General features: G+C 49.3%; 3 protein-coding genes across 4 annotated transcripts; all 3 read left to right on the top strand.

Annotated features, from left to right (window-relative positions):
• The first annotated feature begins 412 nt into the window (after nucleotides 1-412).
• LOC135822312 (uncharacterized) lies at nucleotides 413-19,836 on the top strand. 2 transcript variants are annotated; one of them, XM_065335054.1, is made up of 4 exons: nucleotides 413-623; nucleotides 9,406-10,206; nucleotides 14,549-14,743; nucleotides 19,314-19,836. In XM_065335054.1, the coding sequence occupies exon 2, from the start codon at nucleotides 9,526-9,528 to the stop codon at nucleotides 9,832-9,834; it is 309 nt and encodes a 102-aa protein (XP_065191126.1). In that variant the 5' UTR covers nucleotides 413-623; nucleotides 9,406-9,525; the 3' UTR covers nucleotides 9,835-10,206; nucleotides 14,549-14,743; nucleotides 19,314-19,836. The 2 variants fall into 2 exon arrangements, with proteins under 2 accessions (XP_065191126.1, XP_065191125.1); XM_065335053.1 differs by lacking the exon at nucleotides 413-623 and having other exon boundaries at nucleotides 1,197-10,206.
• On the top strand, nucleotides 14,200-16,707 carry LOC135823624 (aspartate and glycine-rich protein-like). The gene is made up of 3 exons (XM_065336469.1): nucleotides 14,200-14,261; nucleotides 14,549-14,743; nucleotides 16,377-16,707. Exons 1-3 carry the CDS (start codon nucleotides 14,200-14,202, stop codon nucleotides 16,705-16,707), a joined length of 588 nt encoding a protein of 195 aa, XP_065192541.1.
• On the top strand, nucleotides 16,942-19,346 carry LOC135823623 (uncharacterized). The gene is made up of 3 exons (XM_065336468.1): nucleotides 16,942-17,660; nucleotides 18,528-18,825; nucleotides 19,314-19,346. The coding sequence occupies exons 1-3, from the start codon at nucleotides 16,942-16,944 to the stop codon at nucleotides 19,344-19,346; spliced, it is 1,050 nt and encodes a 349-aa protein (XP_065192540.1).
• Nucleotides 19,837-21,115: the final 1,279 nt, after the last annotated feature.

Here is a 21,115-nt window from a genome sequence, read left to right as displayed (position 1 = left end):
ATTTCAGGTCAGTGAAACCATAGTAACCATGCAAGCGGAGCACGGAATTTCGGAAATACTCGGAAGTGATCTCATCTGATCTGAGTGCGTACAGGTCAAGTAAGTTCCGGACCCAGTGTAAGAGTTACACCCAGTTCCAACCGGTTTCATCCAGTTCCAACCACTTTCATCAGGTTCTAACCAGTTTCACCCAGTTCCAACTACATATCCCATAGCCTAGGTAACCATGCAGCTACGACCGGTCCTTGCACGTTTGCACTGGTTTCAACGGGTTTTCGCGCCGGAACGAAAATAATGGCACAACACCGACTCAGCACGCATGCGCCTCATAATGGTTGAGAACTGCATCTCCGTCTGTGCAGCTGTCCTAGGCTAGCGCCTGCATTTGCATCAAATAAACTACCATTTTTTTGTTTGTGAAAAAGGGAGAGCCTGCTTCCATGCGACAGCTAGCTGCCGCTTGAATGGACCGTAGAATTATTTGATTAGTTTACCAATAACGACGCTGGGACTGTCGAAACAAATCGTTCACGGAAAAAGGACCCCACTAGTACTTGAACAAATTCGGAAGAGAAAGATGAAGTGAACACATCAACCGATAGCGAAATGTCGAGCGCAAAAAGGTAAGTAAGTTGCCTTTATTGGAAATGGTGGAAATCTGTGTTCCCGCATTGTAGATGTCCTTTTCTTAGTACCTTGTGAACGGTAGGGCCAGCCTAGTAACTACAAACCCAGTAATTCGGTGTGTTAGTTGCTCAGTGCTGAAGTGTGCGAGTCTGATATGCTTGATAATGTGGGGCAGCCAAATGCTTCCAGGCCAGTTTATTTGCCATATGTTTTGCTTCGAAGTCAGTCGACGAGTCAGTCTTGCATTCAACCTCACTCCTTCAGGGAAAGTGTGGGGCTCTGATATGCTTGATAATGCGGGGCAGCCAAGTGACTCCATGCCCGGTGATTCGGGATGCATGTTGCTTGGCAGTGAACGAGTCGATGAGTCAGTCATGCATTCAACCTCACTCCTTCAAGGGAAGTGTGGGGCTCTGATATGCTTGATAATGTGGGGTAGCCTTGTCACCCATTACCTGGTGATTCGGGATGTGTGTTGCTTGGCAGTGTGCGATGACTCCTTCTTGCGTTCAACCCCACTCCTTCAAGGGAAGTTTTTTTTATTTTTTTTATTTTTTTATTTTTTTTACTATTATTCACAAACCCAACTCGTAAAATAAATAATTATGTGGACAAAAACAAACAGCTACTGAGCAGGGGCTGCACTGGGCAGCAGTGATGGTGAGGTACCAGGGGCTCCACCGACCAAAGGTCTCGGCTTCAATGCCACAAGCACGCACCAGGAAAAAGAAACAGAAATGTAAAGCAAAGCTAGATCTAGCTATGGGGAAGTAGAATGGGTAAAAGTACCGGTAGGTGTTTAGAAAAATAAAAACAAGATGAAAAGAGATTGTTTATTATCAGTGTTTGGACTGATGTACAATGTACATGTCAACTTCATCAACCAAAACTTATGAACTTTTTTAATAGATCTGAAACGAAACTCCCACAAAGAAGTGTAAAGAAAACAAGCTAAAAAACAGAAAAATAATCAGGCACCCATTTTGATAATCCAGGGGATGGCCCACGCCTGGTAAAAGAATAAACAGAGAAAAGAAAAGAATCATAACAAGTTTTTCCATGTATGCAAAACACAGCTGAGCACTCTGAGCAAGGCCAGGTACGCGGATTAGCGGGTCCGGCAAGCGACGAGCTCGAAAAATTACAGGGAATCTGTTGCCCAGTACCAGTTGCTGTCTCTCAGGTGTCGGTAGACCTTTGTCTTGAATGACTGAAAACGTGTTTTGTGTGGGCACTGCGACAGCAGCCTGTCAGGAAGGGAGTTCCATGCGCCAATACAGCAGTACGGGAACGACCGCTTCACGACGGATGGAGCTGAGACAGGGAGCGTGTCTGACAGTTGATAGGCGTGGCTGGTGGCATTATTGTGCTGGTTCCTGGTTCTGGGGTTCATTGGAGAAACGCGAAGTGTGGGGCTCTGATATGCTTGATAATGCGGGGCAGCCAAGTGACTCCATGCCCTTTGATTCGGGATGTGTGTTGCTTGGCAGTGAACGAGTCGATGAGTCAGTCTTGCATTCAACCTCACTCCTTCAAGGGAAGTGTGGGCCTCAGATATGCTTGATAATGCGGAGCAGCCAAGTGACTCCATGCCCTGTGATTCGGGATGTGTGTTGCTTGGCAGTGAACGAGTCGATGAGACAGTCTTGCATACAACCTCACTCCTTGAAGGGAAGTGTGGGGCTCTGATATGCTTGATAATGTGGGGAAGCCTTGTCACCCCATTCCTCGTGATTCGGGATGTGTGTTGCTTGGCAGCGTACGATTACTCCTTCTTGCGTTCAACCCCACTCCTTCAAGGGAAGTGTGAGGCTCTGATATGCTTGATAATGCGGGGCAGCCAAGTGACTTCATGCCCGGAGATTCGGGTTGTGTGTTACTTGGCATTGAACGAGTGGATGAGTCAGTCTTGTATTCAACCTCCCTCCTTCAAGGGAAGTGTGGGGCTCTGATATGCTTGATAATGTGGGGAAGCCTTGTCACTCCATACCTGGTGATTCGGGATGTGTGTTTCTTGGCAGTGAAGGAGTCGATGAGTCCTTCTTGCGTTCAACCTCACTCCTTCAAGGGAAGTGTGGGGCTCCGATATGCTTGATAATGCGGGGCAGCCAAGTGAGTCCATGCCCAGTGATTCGGGATATGGGTTGCTTGGAAGTGAAGGAGTCGATGATTCATTCTTCCTTTCAACCTCACTCCTTCAAGGGAAGTGTGGGGCTCTGATATTCTTGATAATGCGGGGCAGCAAAGTCACTCCATGCCCGGTGATGCGGGATGTGTGTTGCTTGGCAATGAACAATGAGTCCTTCTTGCGTTCAACCTCACTCATTTAAGGGAACAGTGGGGCTCTGATATGCTTGATAAAGTGGGGAAGCCTTGTCACTCCATACCTGGTGATTCGGGATGTGTGTTGTTCGGCAGTGAACGATGAGTCATTCTAGCGTTCAACCTTAATCCTTCAATGGAAGTGTTGGGCTCTGATATGCTTGATAATGCGGTAGCCAAGTGACTCCATGCCCGGTAATTCGGGATGTGCGTTGCTTGGCCGTGAGTGAGTCGAAGAGTCAGTCTTGCATTCAACCCCACTCCTTCAAGGGAAGTGTGGGGCTCTGATATGCTTGATAATGTGGGAAAGCCTTGTCACTCCGTACCTGGTGATTCGGGATGTGTGTTGCTTGGCAGTGAACGAGTCGATGAGTCAGTCTTGCATTCAACCTCACTCCTTCAAGGGAAGTGTGGGCCTCTGATATGCTTGATAATGCGAGGCAGCCAAGTGACTCCATGCCCGGCAATTCGGGATGTGCGTTGCTTGGCCGTGAACGAGTCGAAGAGTCAGTCTTGCAGTCAACCTCACTCCTTCAAGGGAAGTGTGGGGCTCTGATATGCTTGATAATGCGGGGCAGCCAAGTGACTCCATGCCCTTTGATTCGGGATGTGTGTTGCTTGGCAGTGAACGAGTCGATGATTCAGTCTTGCATTCAACCTCACTCCTTCAAGGGAAGTGTGGGGCTCTGATATGCTTGATAATGTGGGGTAGCCTTGTCACCCATAACCTGGTGATTCGGGATGTGTGTTGCTTGGCAGTGTACGATGACTCCTTGCGTTCAACCCCACTCCTTCAAGGGAAGTGCGGGGCTCTGATATGCTTGATAATGCGGAGTAGCCAAGTGACACCATGCCTGGTGATTCGGGATGTGTGTAGCTTGGCAGTGAACGAGTTGATGAGTCAGTCTTGCATTCAACCTCACTCCTTCAAGGGAAATGTGGGGCTCTGATATGCTTGATGATGTTGTGAAGCCTTGTCACCCCATTCCTCGTGATTCGGGATGTGTGTTGCTTGGCAGTGTACGATGAATCCTTCAGGGGAAGTCTGGGGATCTGATATGCTTGATAATGCGGGGCAGCGAAGTAACCCCATGCCCAGTGATTCGGGTTGTGTGTTGCTTGGCATTGAAGAAGTCGATGAGTCAGTCTTGCACTCCACCTCACTCCTTCAAGGGAAGTGTGGGGCTCTGATATGCTTGATAATGCGGGGCAGCCAAGTGACTCCATGCCCTTTGATTCGGGATGTGTGTTGCTTGGCAGTGAACGAGTCGATGAGTCAGTCTTGCATTCAACATCACTCCTTCAAGGGAAGTGTGGGGCTCAGATCTGCTTGATAATGTGGGGTAGCCTTGTCACCCATCACCTGGTGATTCGGGATGTGTGTTGCTTGGCAGTGTACGATGACTCCTTGCGTTCAACCCCACTCCTTCAAGGGAAGTGTGGGGCTCTGATATGCTTGATAATGCGGAGCAGCCAAGTGACTCCATGCCCGGTGCTTTGGGATGTGTGTTGCTTGGCAGTGAACGAGTCGATGAGTCAGTCTTGCATTCAACCTCACTCCTTCAAGGGAAGTGTGGGGCTCTGATATGCTTGATAATGCGAGGCAGCCAAGTGACTCCATGCCCGGCAATTCGGGATGTGTGTTGCTTGGCTGTGAACGAGTCGAAGAGTCAGTCTTGCATTCAACCTCACTCCTTCAAGGGAAGTGTGGGGCTCTGATATGCTTGATAATGCGGGGCAGCCAAGTGACTCCATGACCGGTGATTCGGGATGTGTGTTGCTTGGCAGTGAACGAGTCGATGATATAGTCTTGCATTCAACCTCACTCCTTCAAGGGAAGTGTGGGGCTCTGATATGCTTGATAATGTGGGGTAGCCTTGTCACCCATCACCTGGTGATTCGGGATGTGTGTTGCTGGGCAGTGTACGATGACTCCTTGCGTTCAACCCCACTCCTTCAAGGGAAGTGTGGGGCTCTGATATGCTTGACAATGCGAGGCAGCCAAGTGACTCCATGCCCGGTGATTCGGGATGTGTGTTGCTTGGCATTGAACGAGTCGATGAGTCAGTCATGCATTCAACCTCACTTCTTCAAGGGAAGTGTGGGGCCTGATATGCTTGACAAAGTGGAGAAGCCTTGTAACTCCATACCTGGTGATTCGGGATGTGTGTTGCTTGGCAGTGAACGAGTTGATGAGTCAGTCTTGCATTCAACCTCACTCCTTCTTCAAGGGAAGTGTGGGGCTCTGATATGCTTGATAATGTGGGGTAGCCTTGTCACCCATTACCTGGAGATTCGGGATGTGTGTTGCTTGGCAGTGTACGATGACTCCTTCTTGCGTTCAACCCCACTCCTTCAAGGGAAGTGTGGGGCTCTGATACGCTTGATAATGTGGGTCAGCCAAGTGAATCCATGCCCGGTGATTCGGGGTGTGTGTTGCTTGGCAGTGAACGAGTCGATGAGTCAGTCTTGCATTCGACCTCACTCCTTCAAGGGAAGTGTGGGGCTCTGATATGCTTGATAATGTGGGGCAGTCAAGTGACTCCATACCTGGTGATTCGGGATGTGTGTTGCTTGGCAGTGTACGATGACTCCTTCTTGCGTTCATCCCCACTCCAACAAGGGAAGTGTGGGGCTCTGATATTCTTTATAATGCGAGGCAGCCAAGTGACTCCATGCCCTGCAATTCGAGATGTGCGTTGCTTGGCCGTGAACGAGTCGAAGAGTCAGTCTTGCATTCAACCTCACTCCTTCAAGGGAAGTGTGGGGCTCTGATATGCTTGATAATGCGCGGCAGCCAAGTGACTCCATGCCCTTTGATTCGGGATGTGTGTTGCTTGGCAGTGAACGAGTCGATGATTCAGTCTTGCATTCAACCTCACTCCTTCAAGGGAAGTGTGGGGCTCTGATATGCTTTATAATGTGGGGTGGCCTTGTCACCCATAACCTAGTGATTCGGGATGTGTGTTGCTTGGCAGTGTACGATGACTCCTTGCGTTCAACCCCACTCCTTCAAGGGAAGTGTGGGGCTCTGATATGCTTGATAATGCGGAGTAGCCAAGTGACACGATGCCTGGTGATTCGGGATGTGTGTAGCTTGGCAGTGAACGAGTCGATGAGTCAGTCTTGCATTCAACCTCACTCCTTCAAGGGAAATGTGGGGCTCTGATATGCTTGATAATGTGGGGAAGCCTTGTCACCCCATTCCTCGTGATTCGGGATGTGTGTTGCTTGGCAGTGTACGATGAATCCTTCTTGCGTTCAACCCCATTCGTTCAAGGTAAGTGTGGGGCTCTGATATGCTTGATAATGCGAGGCAGCCAAGTGACTCCATGCCCGGTGATTCGGGTTGTGTGTTGCTCGGCATTGAACGAGTCGATGAGTCAGTCATGCATTCAACCTCACTCCTTCAAGGCAAATGTGGGGCTCTGATATCTGATATGCTTGATAATGTGGGGTAGCCTTGTCACCCATTACCTGGTGATTCGGGATGTGTGTTGCTTGGCAGTGTACGATGACTCCTTCTTGCGTGCAACCTCACTCCTTCAAGGGAAGTGTGGGGCTCTGATATGCTTGCTAATGTGGGGAAGCCTTGTCACCCCATTCCTCGTGATTCGGGATGTGTGGTGCTTGGCAGTGTACGATGACTCCTTCTTGCGTTCAACCCCACTCCTTCAAGGGAAGTGTGGGGCTCTGATATGCTTGATAATGCGAGGCAGCCAAGTGACTCCATGCCCGGTGATCCGGGTTGTGTGTTGCTTGGTGTTGAACGAGTCCACGAGTCAGTCATGCATTCAACCTCACTCCTTCAAGGGAAGTGTGGGGCCGTATATGCTTGACAAAGTGGGGAAGCCTTGTAAGTCCATACCTGGTGATTCGGGATGTGTGTTGCTTGGCAGTGAACGAGTTGATGAGTCAGTCTTGCATTCAACCTCACTCCTTCAAGGGAAGTGTGGGACTCTGATATGCTTGATAATGTGGGGTAGCCTTGTCACCCATTACCTGGTGATTCGGGATGTGTGTTGCTTGGCAGTGTACGATGACTCCTTCTTGCGTTCAACCCCACTCCTTCAAGGGAAGTGTGGGGCTCTGATATGCTTGATAATGCGGGGCAGCCAAGTGACTCCATACCTGGTGATTAGGGATGTGTGTTGCTTTGCAGTGTACGATGACTCCTTGCGTTCAACCCCACTCCTTCAAGGGAAGTGTGGGGCTCTGATATGCTTGATAATGTAGGGCAGTCAAGTGACTCCATACCTGGTGATTCGGGATGTGTGTTGCCTGGCAGTGTACGATGACTCCTTCTTGCGTTCAACCCCACTCCTTCAAGGGAAGTGTGGGGCTCTGATATGCTTGATAATGCGAGGCAGCCAAGTGACTCCATGCCCGGCAATTCGGGATGTGCGTTGCTTGGCCGTGAACGAGTCGAACAGTCAGTCTTGCAGTCAACCTCACTCCTTCAAGGGAAGTGTGGGGCTCTGATATGCTTGATAATGCGGGGCAGCCAAGTGACTCCATGCCCTTTGATTCGGGATGCGTGTTGCTTGGCAGTGAACGAGGCGATGATATAGTCTTGCATTCAACCTCACTCCTTCAAGGGAAGTGTGGGGCTCTGATATGCTTGATAATGTGGGGTAGCCTTGTCACCCATAACCTGGTGATTCGGGATGTGTGTTGCTGGGCAGTGTACGATGACTCCTTGCATTCAACCCCACTCCTTCAAGGGAAGTGTGGGGCTCTGATATGCTTGATAATGCAGAGCAGCCAAGTGACTCCGTGCCTGGTGATTCGGGATGTGTGTAGCTTGGCAGTGAATGAGTCGATGAGTCAGTCTTGCATTCAACTTCACTCGTTCAAGGGAAGTGTGGGGCCTTGATATGCTTGACAATGCGGGGATGCCTTGTCACTCCTTACCTAGTCATTCGGGATGTGTGTTGCTTGGCAGTGAAGGGGTCGATGAGTCCTTCTTGCGTTCAACCTCACTCCTTCAAGGGAAGTGTGGGGCCCTGATGTGTTTGACAATGTGGGGCAGCCTTGTAACTCCATACCTGGTGATTTGGATGTGTGTTGTGAACGATGAGTCATTCTTACGTTCAACCTCACTCCTTCAATGAAAGGGTGGGGCTTCTATATGCATGATAATGCGAGGAAGCCAAATGACTCCATGCCCGGTGATTCAGGATGTGTGTTGCTTGGCAGTGAACGTGTCGAGGAGCCAAACTTACACTCAACCTCATGCCTTCAAGGGAAGTGTGGGGCCCTGATATGCTTGACAAAGTGGGGAAGCCTTGTAACTCCATACCTGGTAATTCGGGATGTGTGTTGTTTGGCAGTGAACGTTGTGTCATTCTTGCATTCAACCCCACTCCTTCAAGGGAAATGTGGGGCTCTGATATGCTTGATCATGCTGGGCAGCCAAGGGACTCCATGACCGGTGATTCGGGTTGTGTGTTGCTTGGCATTGAACGATTCGATGAGTCAGTCCTGCATTAAACCTCACTCCTTCAAGGGAAGTGTGGGGCCCTGATATGCTTGACAATCCGGGAAAGCCTTGTAACTCCATACCTCGTGATTCGGGACGTGTGTTGTCTGGCAGTGAACGTTGTGTCATTCCAGCGTTCAACCTCACTCCTTCAAGGGAAGTATGGGGCTCTGATATGCATGATAATGTGGGGCAGCTAAATGACTCCATGCATGGTAATTCGGGATGTGCGTTGCTAGGCAGTAAACGAGTCGAAGAGTCAGTTTTGCATTCAACCTCACTCCTTCAAGGGAAGTGTGGGGCTCTGATATGCTTGATATTGTGGGGATGCCTTGAAACTTGTAACTTGTAACTCCATACCTGGTGATTTCGGATGTACGTTGCCTGTCAGTGACCGATGAGTCACTAAACAACCTCAATCCTTCATGGGAAGTGTTGGGCTCTGATATGCTTGATAATGCGGGGCAGCCAAGTGACTTCATGCCCGGCAATTCGGGATGTGCGTTGCTTGGCAGTGAACGAGTCAAAGAGTCAGTCTTGCATTCAACCTCACTCCTTCAAGGGAAGTGTGGGGCTCTGATATGCTTGATAATGTGGGGCAGCCAAGTGACTCCATGACCGGTGATTCGGGTTGTGTGTTGCTTGGCAGTGAACGAGTCTATGAGTCGGTCTTACATCAAATATCTGGCGACACTTTGTCTAAATAGGCAAACCACTTAGGGTCCAGCAATTCGATTGTGGAGTCTGATCCTCTGTCTGCCTGTCTCTCCCTCTCTCATTGTCTCTCTCTCTTTCCCTGTCTCTCCCTTTCTGTCTCTCTTTGTCTGTCTGTCTCTCTCTCTCCCCTCTCTCTCTGTCTCTCTCACTCTCTCTCACTTTCTCTGTCTTTCTCTCTCTCTCTCTCTCTCTCTCTCTCTCTCTCTATCTATCTATCTATCTGTCTATCTATCTATCTCTTCTACGACGTCATCGAGGTCTGCTGCGGCGTCATGAAGGTCTCCTACAGCATCATCTTGATCTGCTGCATCATCATCGAGGTCTGCTACAGCGTCATGGAGGTCGGCTACAGCGTCATGGAGGTCTGCTAAAGCGTCATGGAGTCCTGCTACAGCGTCAAGGAGATCTGCTACAGCGTCATGGGGGTCTGCTACAGCGTCATGGAGGTCTGCTACAGCGTCATCCAGGTCTGCTACAGCGTCATCGAGGTCTGCTACAGCGTCATCAAGGTCTGCTACAGCATCATCCAGGTCTGCTACAGCGTTATCGTGATCTGCTGCATCGTCATCGAGGTGTGCTACAGCGTCATCAAGGTCTGCTACAGCGTCATTGAGGTCTGCTACAGCGTCATTGAGATCTGCTACAGCGTCTTGGAGGTCTGCTACAGCTTCATGGAGGTCTGCTAAAGCGTCATCGAGGTCTGCTACAGCGTCTTGGAGGTCTGCTACGGCTTCATGGAGGTCTGCTAAAGCGTCATCGAGGTCTGCTACAGCGTCATGGAGGTCTGCTACAGCGTCATGGAGGTCTGCTACAGCGTCTTGGAGGTCTGCTACAGCGTCTTGGAGATCTGCTACAGCATCTTGGAGGTCTGCTACAGCGTCATGGAGGTCTGCTACAGCGTCATTGAGGTCTGCTACAGCGTCATGGAGGTCTGCTACAGCGTCATGGAGGTCTGCTACAGCTTCATGGAGGTCTGCTACAGTGTCATCAAAATCTGCCGCAGAGTCATCGAAGAGACCATCCACACGTGATGCTGGCTTCCGTTGCTCGTCACACTGGTAAGTTAGCTCGTAATATGTTTGCTTTCAAAATGTTTGAAATGCTTACAGGGCACTGGTAGCCTGTCACAAGCGTTTACGTACGTGTACATCAAATATCTGCAACGCGATATGACCCGCGCTCTGCGAAAACCGACCTTAGGTGCTTCGTAATGTTTTCGAGAAAAAGATCAAAACGTCACGGTCTGTCGATTTTTGAAGATCACAACGTCAGAGTCATGGCGGAACGAAGCAGAAGACGGTCGCTCGCTCAAATAATTGCTGTGGGCTTCTCCCAGGGGTTTCATCCGAACTCCTTCACGATGAATAGTCATTATTTGCCCTGGTCCAATCGCAGTTCTGATGACAGCATTGCCGAGGAGAGTCGAATGTGGAGTCGCAACGCTGATCGAGCTGGACGGCCATGCGGAGGAGAATTTCGATCAGGCGTCAGTTTTGCCACCAGCCCAGGCCCTCAATGCCGGCAATAAACAGAGTGCAGACCAAGAAAAATCGGTTCAAGTACTGTCTACAATCCAGGAGGTGCGCGACAAGTTTGACAAGGGCTGTAGTTGTTCCGCTCTGGTGCTGTTTCAAGAGCGTGACACTTGAAACCTTGCTTTACATTTACAGCGCACACAGCGCACGTCCTCACCAAGTCAGAGCGCTGCTTGTGTGTAGGCGGAAAGCTAGACGTGCTCAGGAGACGTGGTGAGGCTACCCAGCGCGTCCAGCATGCTGGGAGATGTGATAGATGGGGCTCAACAATACTACTCTGAACTACTGAAGGCTACAGTCAGTGGCTGGTGTGGAAGTCATGTACATGCATGTCAGGAAGTCTTTGTGTATGCCTCCAGCCCAGAATCAAGCCCTGGGTGCTGAAATCTGTGCAGGCTGCTGTCAGTGCAAGTGAAATCAGCCCAACACAGGAATTGAATGAACTCTGGAATGAACTGCCTGTGGAAGATGTTGTGGAGCTGAAGCATTTTATAGAGCATTATGATAGCTCATGGCCTCCCTTAACCTGCAGATCCACATGGGCACAACAAGCCAGCACCAACCTACATGTATTTGCCCAGTATCACTACGAAGAAGCTTGTTCATCAGGCGTTCACAAAGCCTGGTGGCAAACCTGTATACAGTACGTTTGGCAAGATTTGGAAAAGAGACTGCCATGATATCACCGATTATGAAACAATGTGTGCGGCAGATGTAGACATAACTAGATCAGTGTTCTACTACCAGTACCAGATAAAACTATCAATATCCTTTAACCCGGCATTAATCTGAGCTTCTTCACTACTTTGCACCTGCCTCTACCCATCACTCCGGCTGCCATATCCTCATACAGAGCCAAATACCTCTTCGAGCAGATTCGTGAGCAACACCATCCACAGAACAGAGATAGAATGTGTCTATCTCCACAACAGGAAGATCCAATGCCATCATAAACCTTTCCTTTTGAAGATTATGACATACAGATTTATTCTGCAAAGTTTGGTTGCAATCATGCTGCTTGAATTCTCACAGCATTGGCTCTGTCAGGGCCGCGCTTGGCGGGTTTGTGACTTGGCTTAGATCAGTCTAGTGGCTACCCAGGTAGACGACCAATATAGTCACCATCCAAGTTGCTAGCTCACACCTGTTTTCCGGCTCACACAAGGTAGTCGAAGGTTGAAGGGGAGCGATCAAAGATACTTTTATTCGTTGGAAGAAGGCGGCTTTTATGTGATTTTGGTTATAGTATAATTGTGATATAATAATTAGTAGGAAATATTTAGTATAGCTTCGGGGAGCTCGCTCACCCACATTACATGATAGTGTTACAAATATGAGTGATCTCCGAGGTTATTCGTACGTCGATCGTGCGACGGAGCCTGGAGTACGCTGTCGGATGTTGCTGCAGCTAGAGCGCGCCGCCTTCGTACGGTGTCTTGATTGGGTCACCCTTCATCTTCTGCCCCGTAGGCTCTTCCCTCTCATTACCCCGTAGGGCGCTTCACGGTCAAGCCGCGACCTCTCCCAAAAAGGGATAACGGAGTCCTCAGTGCGCGAAGCACTTGCAGGACCCTTTACGTCGTACGACGCGAGAAGAGGTGCCATGCTTGCTCGACTAACAAAGGTATCAGCTCCCTTGCAGGACTAAGCAGGGTCCCCTCAAGCTCAACAGTGTAGTGAGTACAATGCTGACGACTTGTACTGAAGGTGTAGCCGCCGTACGACAACACTTGTGACTCGAGGCCACGAGTTGTAAGCCATGATTGCTCAACTAACGAAAGTGCCAAATCCTTCGCAGGACTAATCATGGTTCTTACAGAACTCTAGAATATTTCGGAGCCCAGCTTTTGGCTGCTGAATCTCATTGCGTGCTTGCTTTCACGACGAGTCGAGTCCGGGTCATGACAGCTCCAAAATGTAGCATAAAATCCAGGATTTTAGCTTTTTTTCCTCAAAAATTGTAGGAAAAGTGCAAAGAAATTGTCATTGTATCTAACTGAATATGTATGCAATCCACCTCAAACTTCACCAGAAGTTGAAGAAAGGGTCATGGGTCAACAATCCAGCACAAACTCAATTTCGCCAAAATAGCTAAGGTCGGTTTTTGCAGAGCACTGGTCATATGACTTTATAGGCAAACCACTTAGGGCCCAGCAATTCGAGTTTGGAGTCTGATCTTCTGTCTGCCTGATTCTCTCTCTCTCTCTCTCTCACTCACTCTATCTCGCTGTCTCTCTCTCTCTCTCTCTCTCTCTCTCTCTCTCTCTCCCCCGCTCGCTCTCACGTTCGCGTTCTCTCTCTCTCTCTCGCTCTCTCTCTCTCTCGCTCTCTCTCTCTCTCTCGCTCTCTCTCTCGCTCTCTCTCTTTCTCTCTCTCTCTCTCTCTCTCTCTCACATACACACACTTTGGTGATGTGGCTGGACCTCTCGTGGAAATCCCTTTTGTATGGTGGTACTGGTAACGATTTGAAATTTCTTCTTCCGTCAACCCTTGACGTACTACCTTCTCCGACGAACCTTCACCGTTGGGGAAACACGGTAGTGGATCCGTACTGTAGTTTGTGCCGTGCATGGGCCTGTACTACGCACCACGTGCTTGGCACATGCCGCGTAGCACTGGACCAGGGACGTTACACGTGGAGGCACGACAACGTACTCTGGGCCATCGTCAGAAACATGCGTGAGGAGATTCGAATCCGCACTGCTGCAAACACCGTACAAACCGAAATTCTAATGAGCTTGACTTCATCTCGTTTTGCAATGCGGGAGAGAAGCCAGTTCGCGTTCAGCCAGACGAAAGTTGGTTACGACTGATCTCCTGTCAGCGGCCTCAGACTGGAAACGTCTTGTCGACTCAGTGCAACGATTTCTTTCCCTAGCTGTGTTGCACTTACCACCCTAAGACCAGATAATTATAGTTCTGTACTCTACGAGTCGCAGGATTGTATTCTGGTGGTACTGGTAACGATTTGAAATTTCTTCTTCCGTCAACCCTTGACGTACTACCTTCTCCGACGAACCTTCACCGTTGGGGAAACACGGTAGTGGATCCGTACTGTAGTTTGTGCCGTGCATGGGCCTGTACTACGCACCACGTGCTTGGCACATGCCGCGTAGCACTGGACCAGGGACGTTACACGTGGAGGCACGACAACGTACTCTGGGCCATCGTCAGAAACATGCGTGAGGAGATTCGAATCCGCACTGCTGCAAACACCGTACAAACCGAAATTCTAATGAGCTTGACTTCATCTCGTTTTGCAATGCGGGAGAGAAGCCAGTTCGCGTTCAGCCAGACGAAAGTTGGTTACGACTGATCTCCTGTCAGCGGCCTCAGACTGGAAACGTCTTGTCGACTCAGTGCAACGATTTCTTTCCCTAGCTGTGTTGCACTTACCACCCTAAGACCAGATAATTATAGTTCTGTACTCTACGAGTCGCAGGATTGTATTCTGGATGGAGTTGACAGTTTTTGCTGAGGACAGATTCAGTGTTAGTAACCAGGACAGGCGGCGGCATGCAGATCTGGCCGATCAATGCCGAGCAAATGGGTGGCAGGTTGTTTGTTTTTTGGTTGAGGTAGGTGTGCGTGCTTTCAATGAATTTCAATTTCCACAACAGTAGTTTCCAGCAACAAAAAAAAAACAGAAAAGAAAATGTGTATGAGCAGAGCTGTGAAGCGAAGACATCACTGATGGCATCATGCAAAAAAACAAAGACAAGAAAACGCAGCCGAAAAGGTGTGAAACACTTCTTGTCTACTCGCATTTTTTGAAATGCACTCTCTCCGGGACGGCGATTGGGAGGCCACAAGAACATGCTGAATTCACGCTGTGTATGTCTTCATTTTTCAACTTCCTCCGCAGACGTGCATCAAACTGGACAGTGGACAAGTGCAACACACTATCGCTATTGCAACCAAGGACTGTGATGCAGTGGGCATCGGCATCCAGCTGGGGATCGGACACAGAGCAGAGTTGCGGACATGCAAGCCCAGTGCACACGTGCTGCGTGGAGGAGACAAACTTCACTTTGGTTGCCCTTCATGGAGCGTTGGAAGAGTAAGTCGTAAAATGGCTTTGACGTGATCTTCTAGTCTTGTAGACGACATTTAGCTAGTACATATCCTGCCAAGTGTAGTTGTGAGACTTCCAATGCTGTCTGTCAATAGTCAGTGTGTGTACTGCAGTTGCGCTCGCTGAAATCCCACATGAAATGTATATTTGGCGCTCCGTAACGATAAGGCCCTCGACCATGTTGACACCATGTTAAGCGCGATGCACAATATCGCTCCTGCGACGTGATGAGTGACGAGCGATGTGATCGACGGTCGTTTTCTGCAAAACGTTGCATTGAAGGCTGCCGCAGCTCCGCCGAAGGTTGCATCGCGGGGAAAATGAGCCAAGTTCAACTTCTGCGACGAGCGACGAGTGATGTGCATCACTTTCTACACGGCAGGCGCACGTGACACAAGTTTTGCGGCTCGCGTACGGTTTTGGACTGTGCGTGCCCTCCTGGATTTCGCTGGGATGTGCCGTGCATTGTGCATCGAAGATTCTTTGCACGATATGAAAAGACTGTCTTTCGACGCTCATCGCCTCGGAGAAGTGATATAGTGCATCGCGCTTTAGTTGTACAAGTACTGGTGTGCATGTCCGGCTGTACATTCATCCATTTACTGTAATGCTGTGTTAGGTTTATCCTGTAAAACACGCAGGAAGTCGCAAAAGTTGCACTTTGGTCAACTACTGTGGCAGTGGCCTTGCGACTGCATGTGACTATACGCAATGAGCATTTCCTTGTCTCGAGTATCACATGTCACATAACAAAATACAGATAGTGTCAATGGTGCTTCAAGCGAGGTTCTCAAGAATAACGCGGCCATTTCATTCTGTGTGAGCCCGGCGAATGCCATACTAGTAATATGCTGTGGAAGTGCTGACGTCACGCTGCTTCAACACTCCTACTTACACGAAACACGGAATATGTGAAATAGGTCCAGTTTGGATTTGTCGTAACTCAAAGTTTCATGCCACTGCAATCATCAGACAAATGATAATAAAAACCTAAGACTAGTCATTATGAATCAGATCATGCGTGATACTTAGCACTTAGATTGACATTACTCTACTCGATTCAACGAATGAAGGCCAATATCACACAGATGTTATGGATGATGTGAGGAATAAGTAATGGAATAATGTTGGCACTGACATATGTCAAACTAGTCTTAGTTGTGATGGATAAATATAAATATTAGCACTGATGCATGCCAAAACCAGTCATGACTGTGCCGGGTACTGTCCTTGCGTGGCAGATACGACTGGCTACTACTTGTTCTACTATGTCACGCTAGGTGTGAAGTTTTTTATCTACTCCCTCCACGTCATTAAAATTGTCGCTTCCCAGAGCGATTTTTCAAATCTATTTTGTCCACTCGAAGGGCAAAGAAATCAGCTAGAAATTGAGGCAGAGTATTGTGGACGGACGGGCTTTAGTTTGCGGCCTGCGCATAAGACATGCTAGCCAGTTCACACCGTAATACTGGTGGGTGGAACTGTACATAATCAGTCCAGTATGGCCGCACTCTCCGAACAGGTGCTGGTCTTCTGCATTCAATTTTATAATAATTATTATCCCGTACTGCAGTTGAGTAACTCAATCTAAACTCCCACATCACACATGCTGTAATAGAGCTGGTAGTCAACACAGCAGCAGGGATGGTGATGGTGATGGGGATGGTGATGGTGATGGGGATGGGGATGGGGATGGGGATGGGGATGGGGATGGGGATGGGGATGGTGATGGGGATGGTGATGGTGATGGTGATGGTGATGGTGATGGTGATGGTGATGGGGATGGTGATGGGGATGGGGATGGTGATGGGGATGGTGATGGTGATGGTGATGGGGATGGGGATGGGGATGGGGATGGTGATGGTGATGGGGATGGTGATGGGGATGGTGATGGTGATGGTGATGGGGATGGGGATGGGGATGGTGATGGTGACCTCAACTTAATATAATGCTATTTGGTTTTTTCCCCTTTTATTACTCTGTGTTCATTGCTTGTTTTTGTATTGATTTACTTCCTTGACTGCTTTTGTGTTTCATCATTTTCCGGTTGGTTTTGTGTTGATTTCCCCTGTTCACTTTACATATTGTAATGATATACATTTGCTTTGCCCGTAAAAGAGGCTTTTCTCATGGTGATGGTGATGGTGATGGGGATGGTGATGGGGATGGTGATGGGGATGGGGATGGGGATGGTGATGGTGATGGTGACGGGGATGGCTGTCACTCAGCCTCAGGCCGCATACACCGTTTTTACGAAGGGTCTGTCATCCACATGGACATACCACTTGCGTTGCTCACCTTGTTCGGCTGAGATACTGGCCGAGCTTGATGAGAGGATCAATGATTGCCTGATACCTGCCCTTCTGGGGGATGGCGTTCGTCCTGGTAGCCCTGAGAGAGAGCTGATGTCATTTCCAGTGCGTCTTGGTGGTTTGGCCCTCCCTCTGTTGCAGGATAGTGCACCAGCAGAGCTCGCAGCATCCTTGAGCATCACAAAGCCTCTTGTTCAGCTACTGTTGACTGGCACATATGCGAACCCTCCAAGCGTGCCTGGTGATATGGCAAGGAGCGATTTGTCGGATACTGCCCAGTCAGAGGGCTCCGGTGATACAACCCAGGAGGTTGCCGACCGAGTGAGGCTCTCCAATCATGATCCCGTCCGCGATGCTGTTGGGGACACCCGCCAGCTGGCACGCTCGACTCGGACAAGCAAAATGCGGAGCCTATGCAGCCGGCAACAAGACATTAAGGCGGACTTGAGCTCGGAGCAACAATTTCTTGTTGAAATCGCGTCCGAAAAGGGAGTATCGTCATGGTTGACTGTTGCCCCGCGGTGGCAAGATGGAACCATCCTGAAGAAATCCGACTTCCGTGATGCCCTGTGCATCCGCTATGGGCGAAGGTTGAGTGGGCTACCCGATTCATGTGTTTGTGGTGTGCCTCTCAGCCCCGCTCATGCACTTACCTGTGCCACTGGCGGCTATACCATTGCCCGTCACAATGAGGTGCGGGACTTGGTTGCTGGACTACTGAGGGAGGCTGGAGTGGTGGACGTAGAGACGGAGCCCCGGCTATTGCCCTGCAGCAGTGAGCATTTGCCTGGTGGTCGTTCCCTCAACCGATGCGCAGAAGCTCGTCTGGATGTGCGGGCTCGCGGCTTTTGGTCGTGGCAACAGGACGCTTACTTTGATGTGCGGATCACTCATCCCGCAGCGTCTGTGTTGTCTCGATCACAAGCCCTGAGTCAGCTGAAGTCTCACGAGCGAAACAAGAAAAATCAATACGCCAGCCGTGTGGTTAACGTGGAGCGCGGCTCCTTCACGCCACTTGTGTTCTCGACGTACGGCTTTAGTGGCCCAGAAACTACTCAATTCCTGAAATCATTGGCCTCCCTGTTTGTTGAGCGCCATACTGAACTGAAGTACCCACTAGTAATGGGCATACTACGCACCCGTTTGTCTTTCTGCTTGCTGCGATGGGCAGTCACCTGCTTCCGCGGTTGCCGCGGTTCGTACGGCAAGAGGCGACAGCCGAACTCATTTCTGGCCCAGTGCCGCCAGGCGGAGTAGGGTGCTGCCTTTGGCCTCAACCTAATATAATGCTATTTTGGTTTTTTCCCCTTTTATTACTCTGTGTTCATTGCTTGTTTTTGTATTGATTTACTTCCTTGACTGCTTTTGTGTTTCATCATTTTCCGGTTGGTTTTGTGTTGATTTCCCCTGTTCACTTTACATATTGTAATGATATACATTTGCTTTGCCCGTAAAAGAGGCTTTTCTCATGGGGATGGGGATGGTGATGGTGATGGTGATGGGGATGGTGATGGGGATGGTGATGGGGATGGTGATGGGGATGGGGATGGGGATGGGGATGGTGATGGGGATGGTGATGGGGATGGTGATGGGGATGGGGATGGGGATGGTGATGGGGATGGTGATGGTGATGGGGATGGGGATGGTGATGGTGATGGGGATGGGGATGGGGATGGTGATGGGGATGGGGATGGGGATGGGGATGGGGATGGGGATGGGGATGGGGATGGTGATGGTGATGGTGATCTATTCACTGTACTTTATGGTATAACAGGGTTGCCGTCGGGGTTGCCACGCTACAAGAACATGCCAAATTCTCAGTTTTGTAGGATAGCGTCAATCATATCCCAACCCTTCTGGGCAGACATTGTTCAGAAGGAGCTCAGATGGGGAAAATGTTCGTATAATGAGAGAGTGACATAGGGCTCATACAAGGACTATGTATATGTACATGCATGCCATACAGTTTCATCGTCGAAAATGCATACCACCATGCATTGACGCCGGGCATTCTAGCAGCACACACTAACCTGGTATATCTACAGACTACACGACTGCACTGGTGAACTCAAGTACTGCATTGTGCATCTTTTTTTTGTTTTTATTTTTCGAAACTTTGGAGGACCTGCCATTCCAGGTAACCGGCCTTCCGGCTGCCATTCCAATACTTGATCTTGCGGATAGATGATGTGGGGATAATCTATGTTCCACTGTATTCGTGTGATATTTTTCTTTGCCTTCAGACGTGCATCGGACTGAACTGTTGGCCACTGTAATGCATGGCATTGCTGCTGCAAACATCTACAGTGATGCAGTGGACATCAACAATCAACTTATAATTTTTCATGTGTCTGAAAAAATATTTTTTCCGAGTGTGCTGTTTGTTTGCCGCTTGTTGCCGCTATCTTAGTTGTTGTGTGTGGATCATGGTCGTCGTTATGTCATAGCAGTGGGCTTGTGCACGTGTGTGTGATGAGGAGATGCTCCCCGCATGAAACTAACGGTTGCCAGCATGACTCCTTGTACCCCATGGCCTTACAAGGAGCGCAACATGTATTCTTCCCCTATTGTCAACCACTCAGCAGTTTACAGATTGTTGAATTCTAATGCCGGGAGAGCTGGGTGATTGGATGTGACATCGTTGCTTGTAACGTGCAGTGTACCATGCTTCTGTGGCATTATACTGTGCAGGGCCTCGGGGGCCTTCCTGCCGCTTGAAACGTACACCCCATGCTACTGTCATATTCGATTAGTTGTTCAGTATAATTCTATTGTTAGCAGTAAGGTGTGTGTGTGTGTGTGTGTGTGTGTGTGTGTGTGTGTGTGTGTGTGTGTGTGTGTGTGTGTGTGTGTGTGAAAGAAATGAAAAAGACCAAAAATAGGGATTCACTGGCCAGAAAATGTCACTCCAAATAGCTGTATGGTGTAGACCAGGCTGAATAGTGACGGTCAATTCTTCAGCTTTGCAAGCTGTTGAATGGTGTGATCCCAGCACAAGTTGCTATGGCTTCTGCCGTAGCATTGCTATCATCACCTCCGGCGATGGGCGTCAAAGGTGTGTGTGTGTGTGTGAGCGATGGGAGAAAGGAGATATTTGGATGTTACGGCATTCAGTGTCTGGTTTGAGTGCTGTTTGAAATAGGGTTGTGATTGGGTACTAGGGTATCCATACTGGTATGGTTGCCTCCACGGAATTGCAGCTTTTAGCAGAGTGTGCTTATATGTGTGTGGGGGGGGGGGGGAGGGGGGCTATGCAACCCTGCTTTGGTTGTAGAGTTGGTCAATGAAATCCTTTCCCGTGAGTCAAGTAGGCGCTGCCCTATTCGCAGCCCAGCCCGGTGGGCACAGGTCTAGGGCAACATACTTTTTAAGTGACTCGTTCGTGGGATTTAATTGCACGGTAAAGGAGTAAGGACTTCAGCCCTCGGCAATCCTTCTTAGTGTGCTGATGACCGAAGTCCCTACTCATACTGAACTCTGATTGCTTGAATTTTAGAATTCCCCAAGCCGGCGAAGAGAATTCTAATGTCGGGAGAGCTGGGTGATTGGATGTGACATCGTGTACCATGCTTCTGCGGCATTGTCCTGTGCAGGGCCTCGGCGCCTCCCTGCTGCTTCAAACGTACACCCCATGCTACTGTCATATTCGTTTAGTTGTGCGGTACAATTATAATGTTAGCGGTAAGGTGTTTGTGTGTATGTGAGCGTGTGTTTGTGTGTGTGTGTGAGAAAGCGATGGCAGAAAGGAGATACTTGGATGTCTGGCTCGAGTCCTGTTTGAAATAGGGTTGTGATTGGGTACTAGGGTATGCGTCCCTGCTTCAGGTAGAGTGTTGCTCAAAACCATGCCAGTTAGAGACACTGTGGCACCGAAAACAGTCCTTCCTACTTCCTCATACTGAACTCTGATTGACTGAATTTTAGAATTCTCTGAGCCGGCAGGGAGAATTCTGAAATGACTGGTCAACCGGAAATTTAGAATTCTCTAAGCCGGCAGGGAGAATTCTGAAATGACTGGTCAACCGCCCTCAGCCAATCATAGTTC

The sequence above is a fragment of the Sycon ciliatum genome, chromosome 8 (genome assembly GCF_964019385.1).
Source record: "Sycon ciliatum chromosome 8, ocSycCili1.1, whole genome shotgun sequence".
Classification (NCBI taxonomy): Eukaryota; Metazoa; Porifera; class Calcarea; order Leucosolenida; family Sycettidae; genus Sycon; species Sycon ciliatum.
The sequence above is the reverse complement of the archived record's forward strand: the minus strand, read 5'-3'. Positions and strand labels throughout refer to the sequence as shown.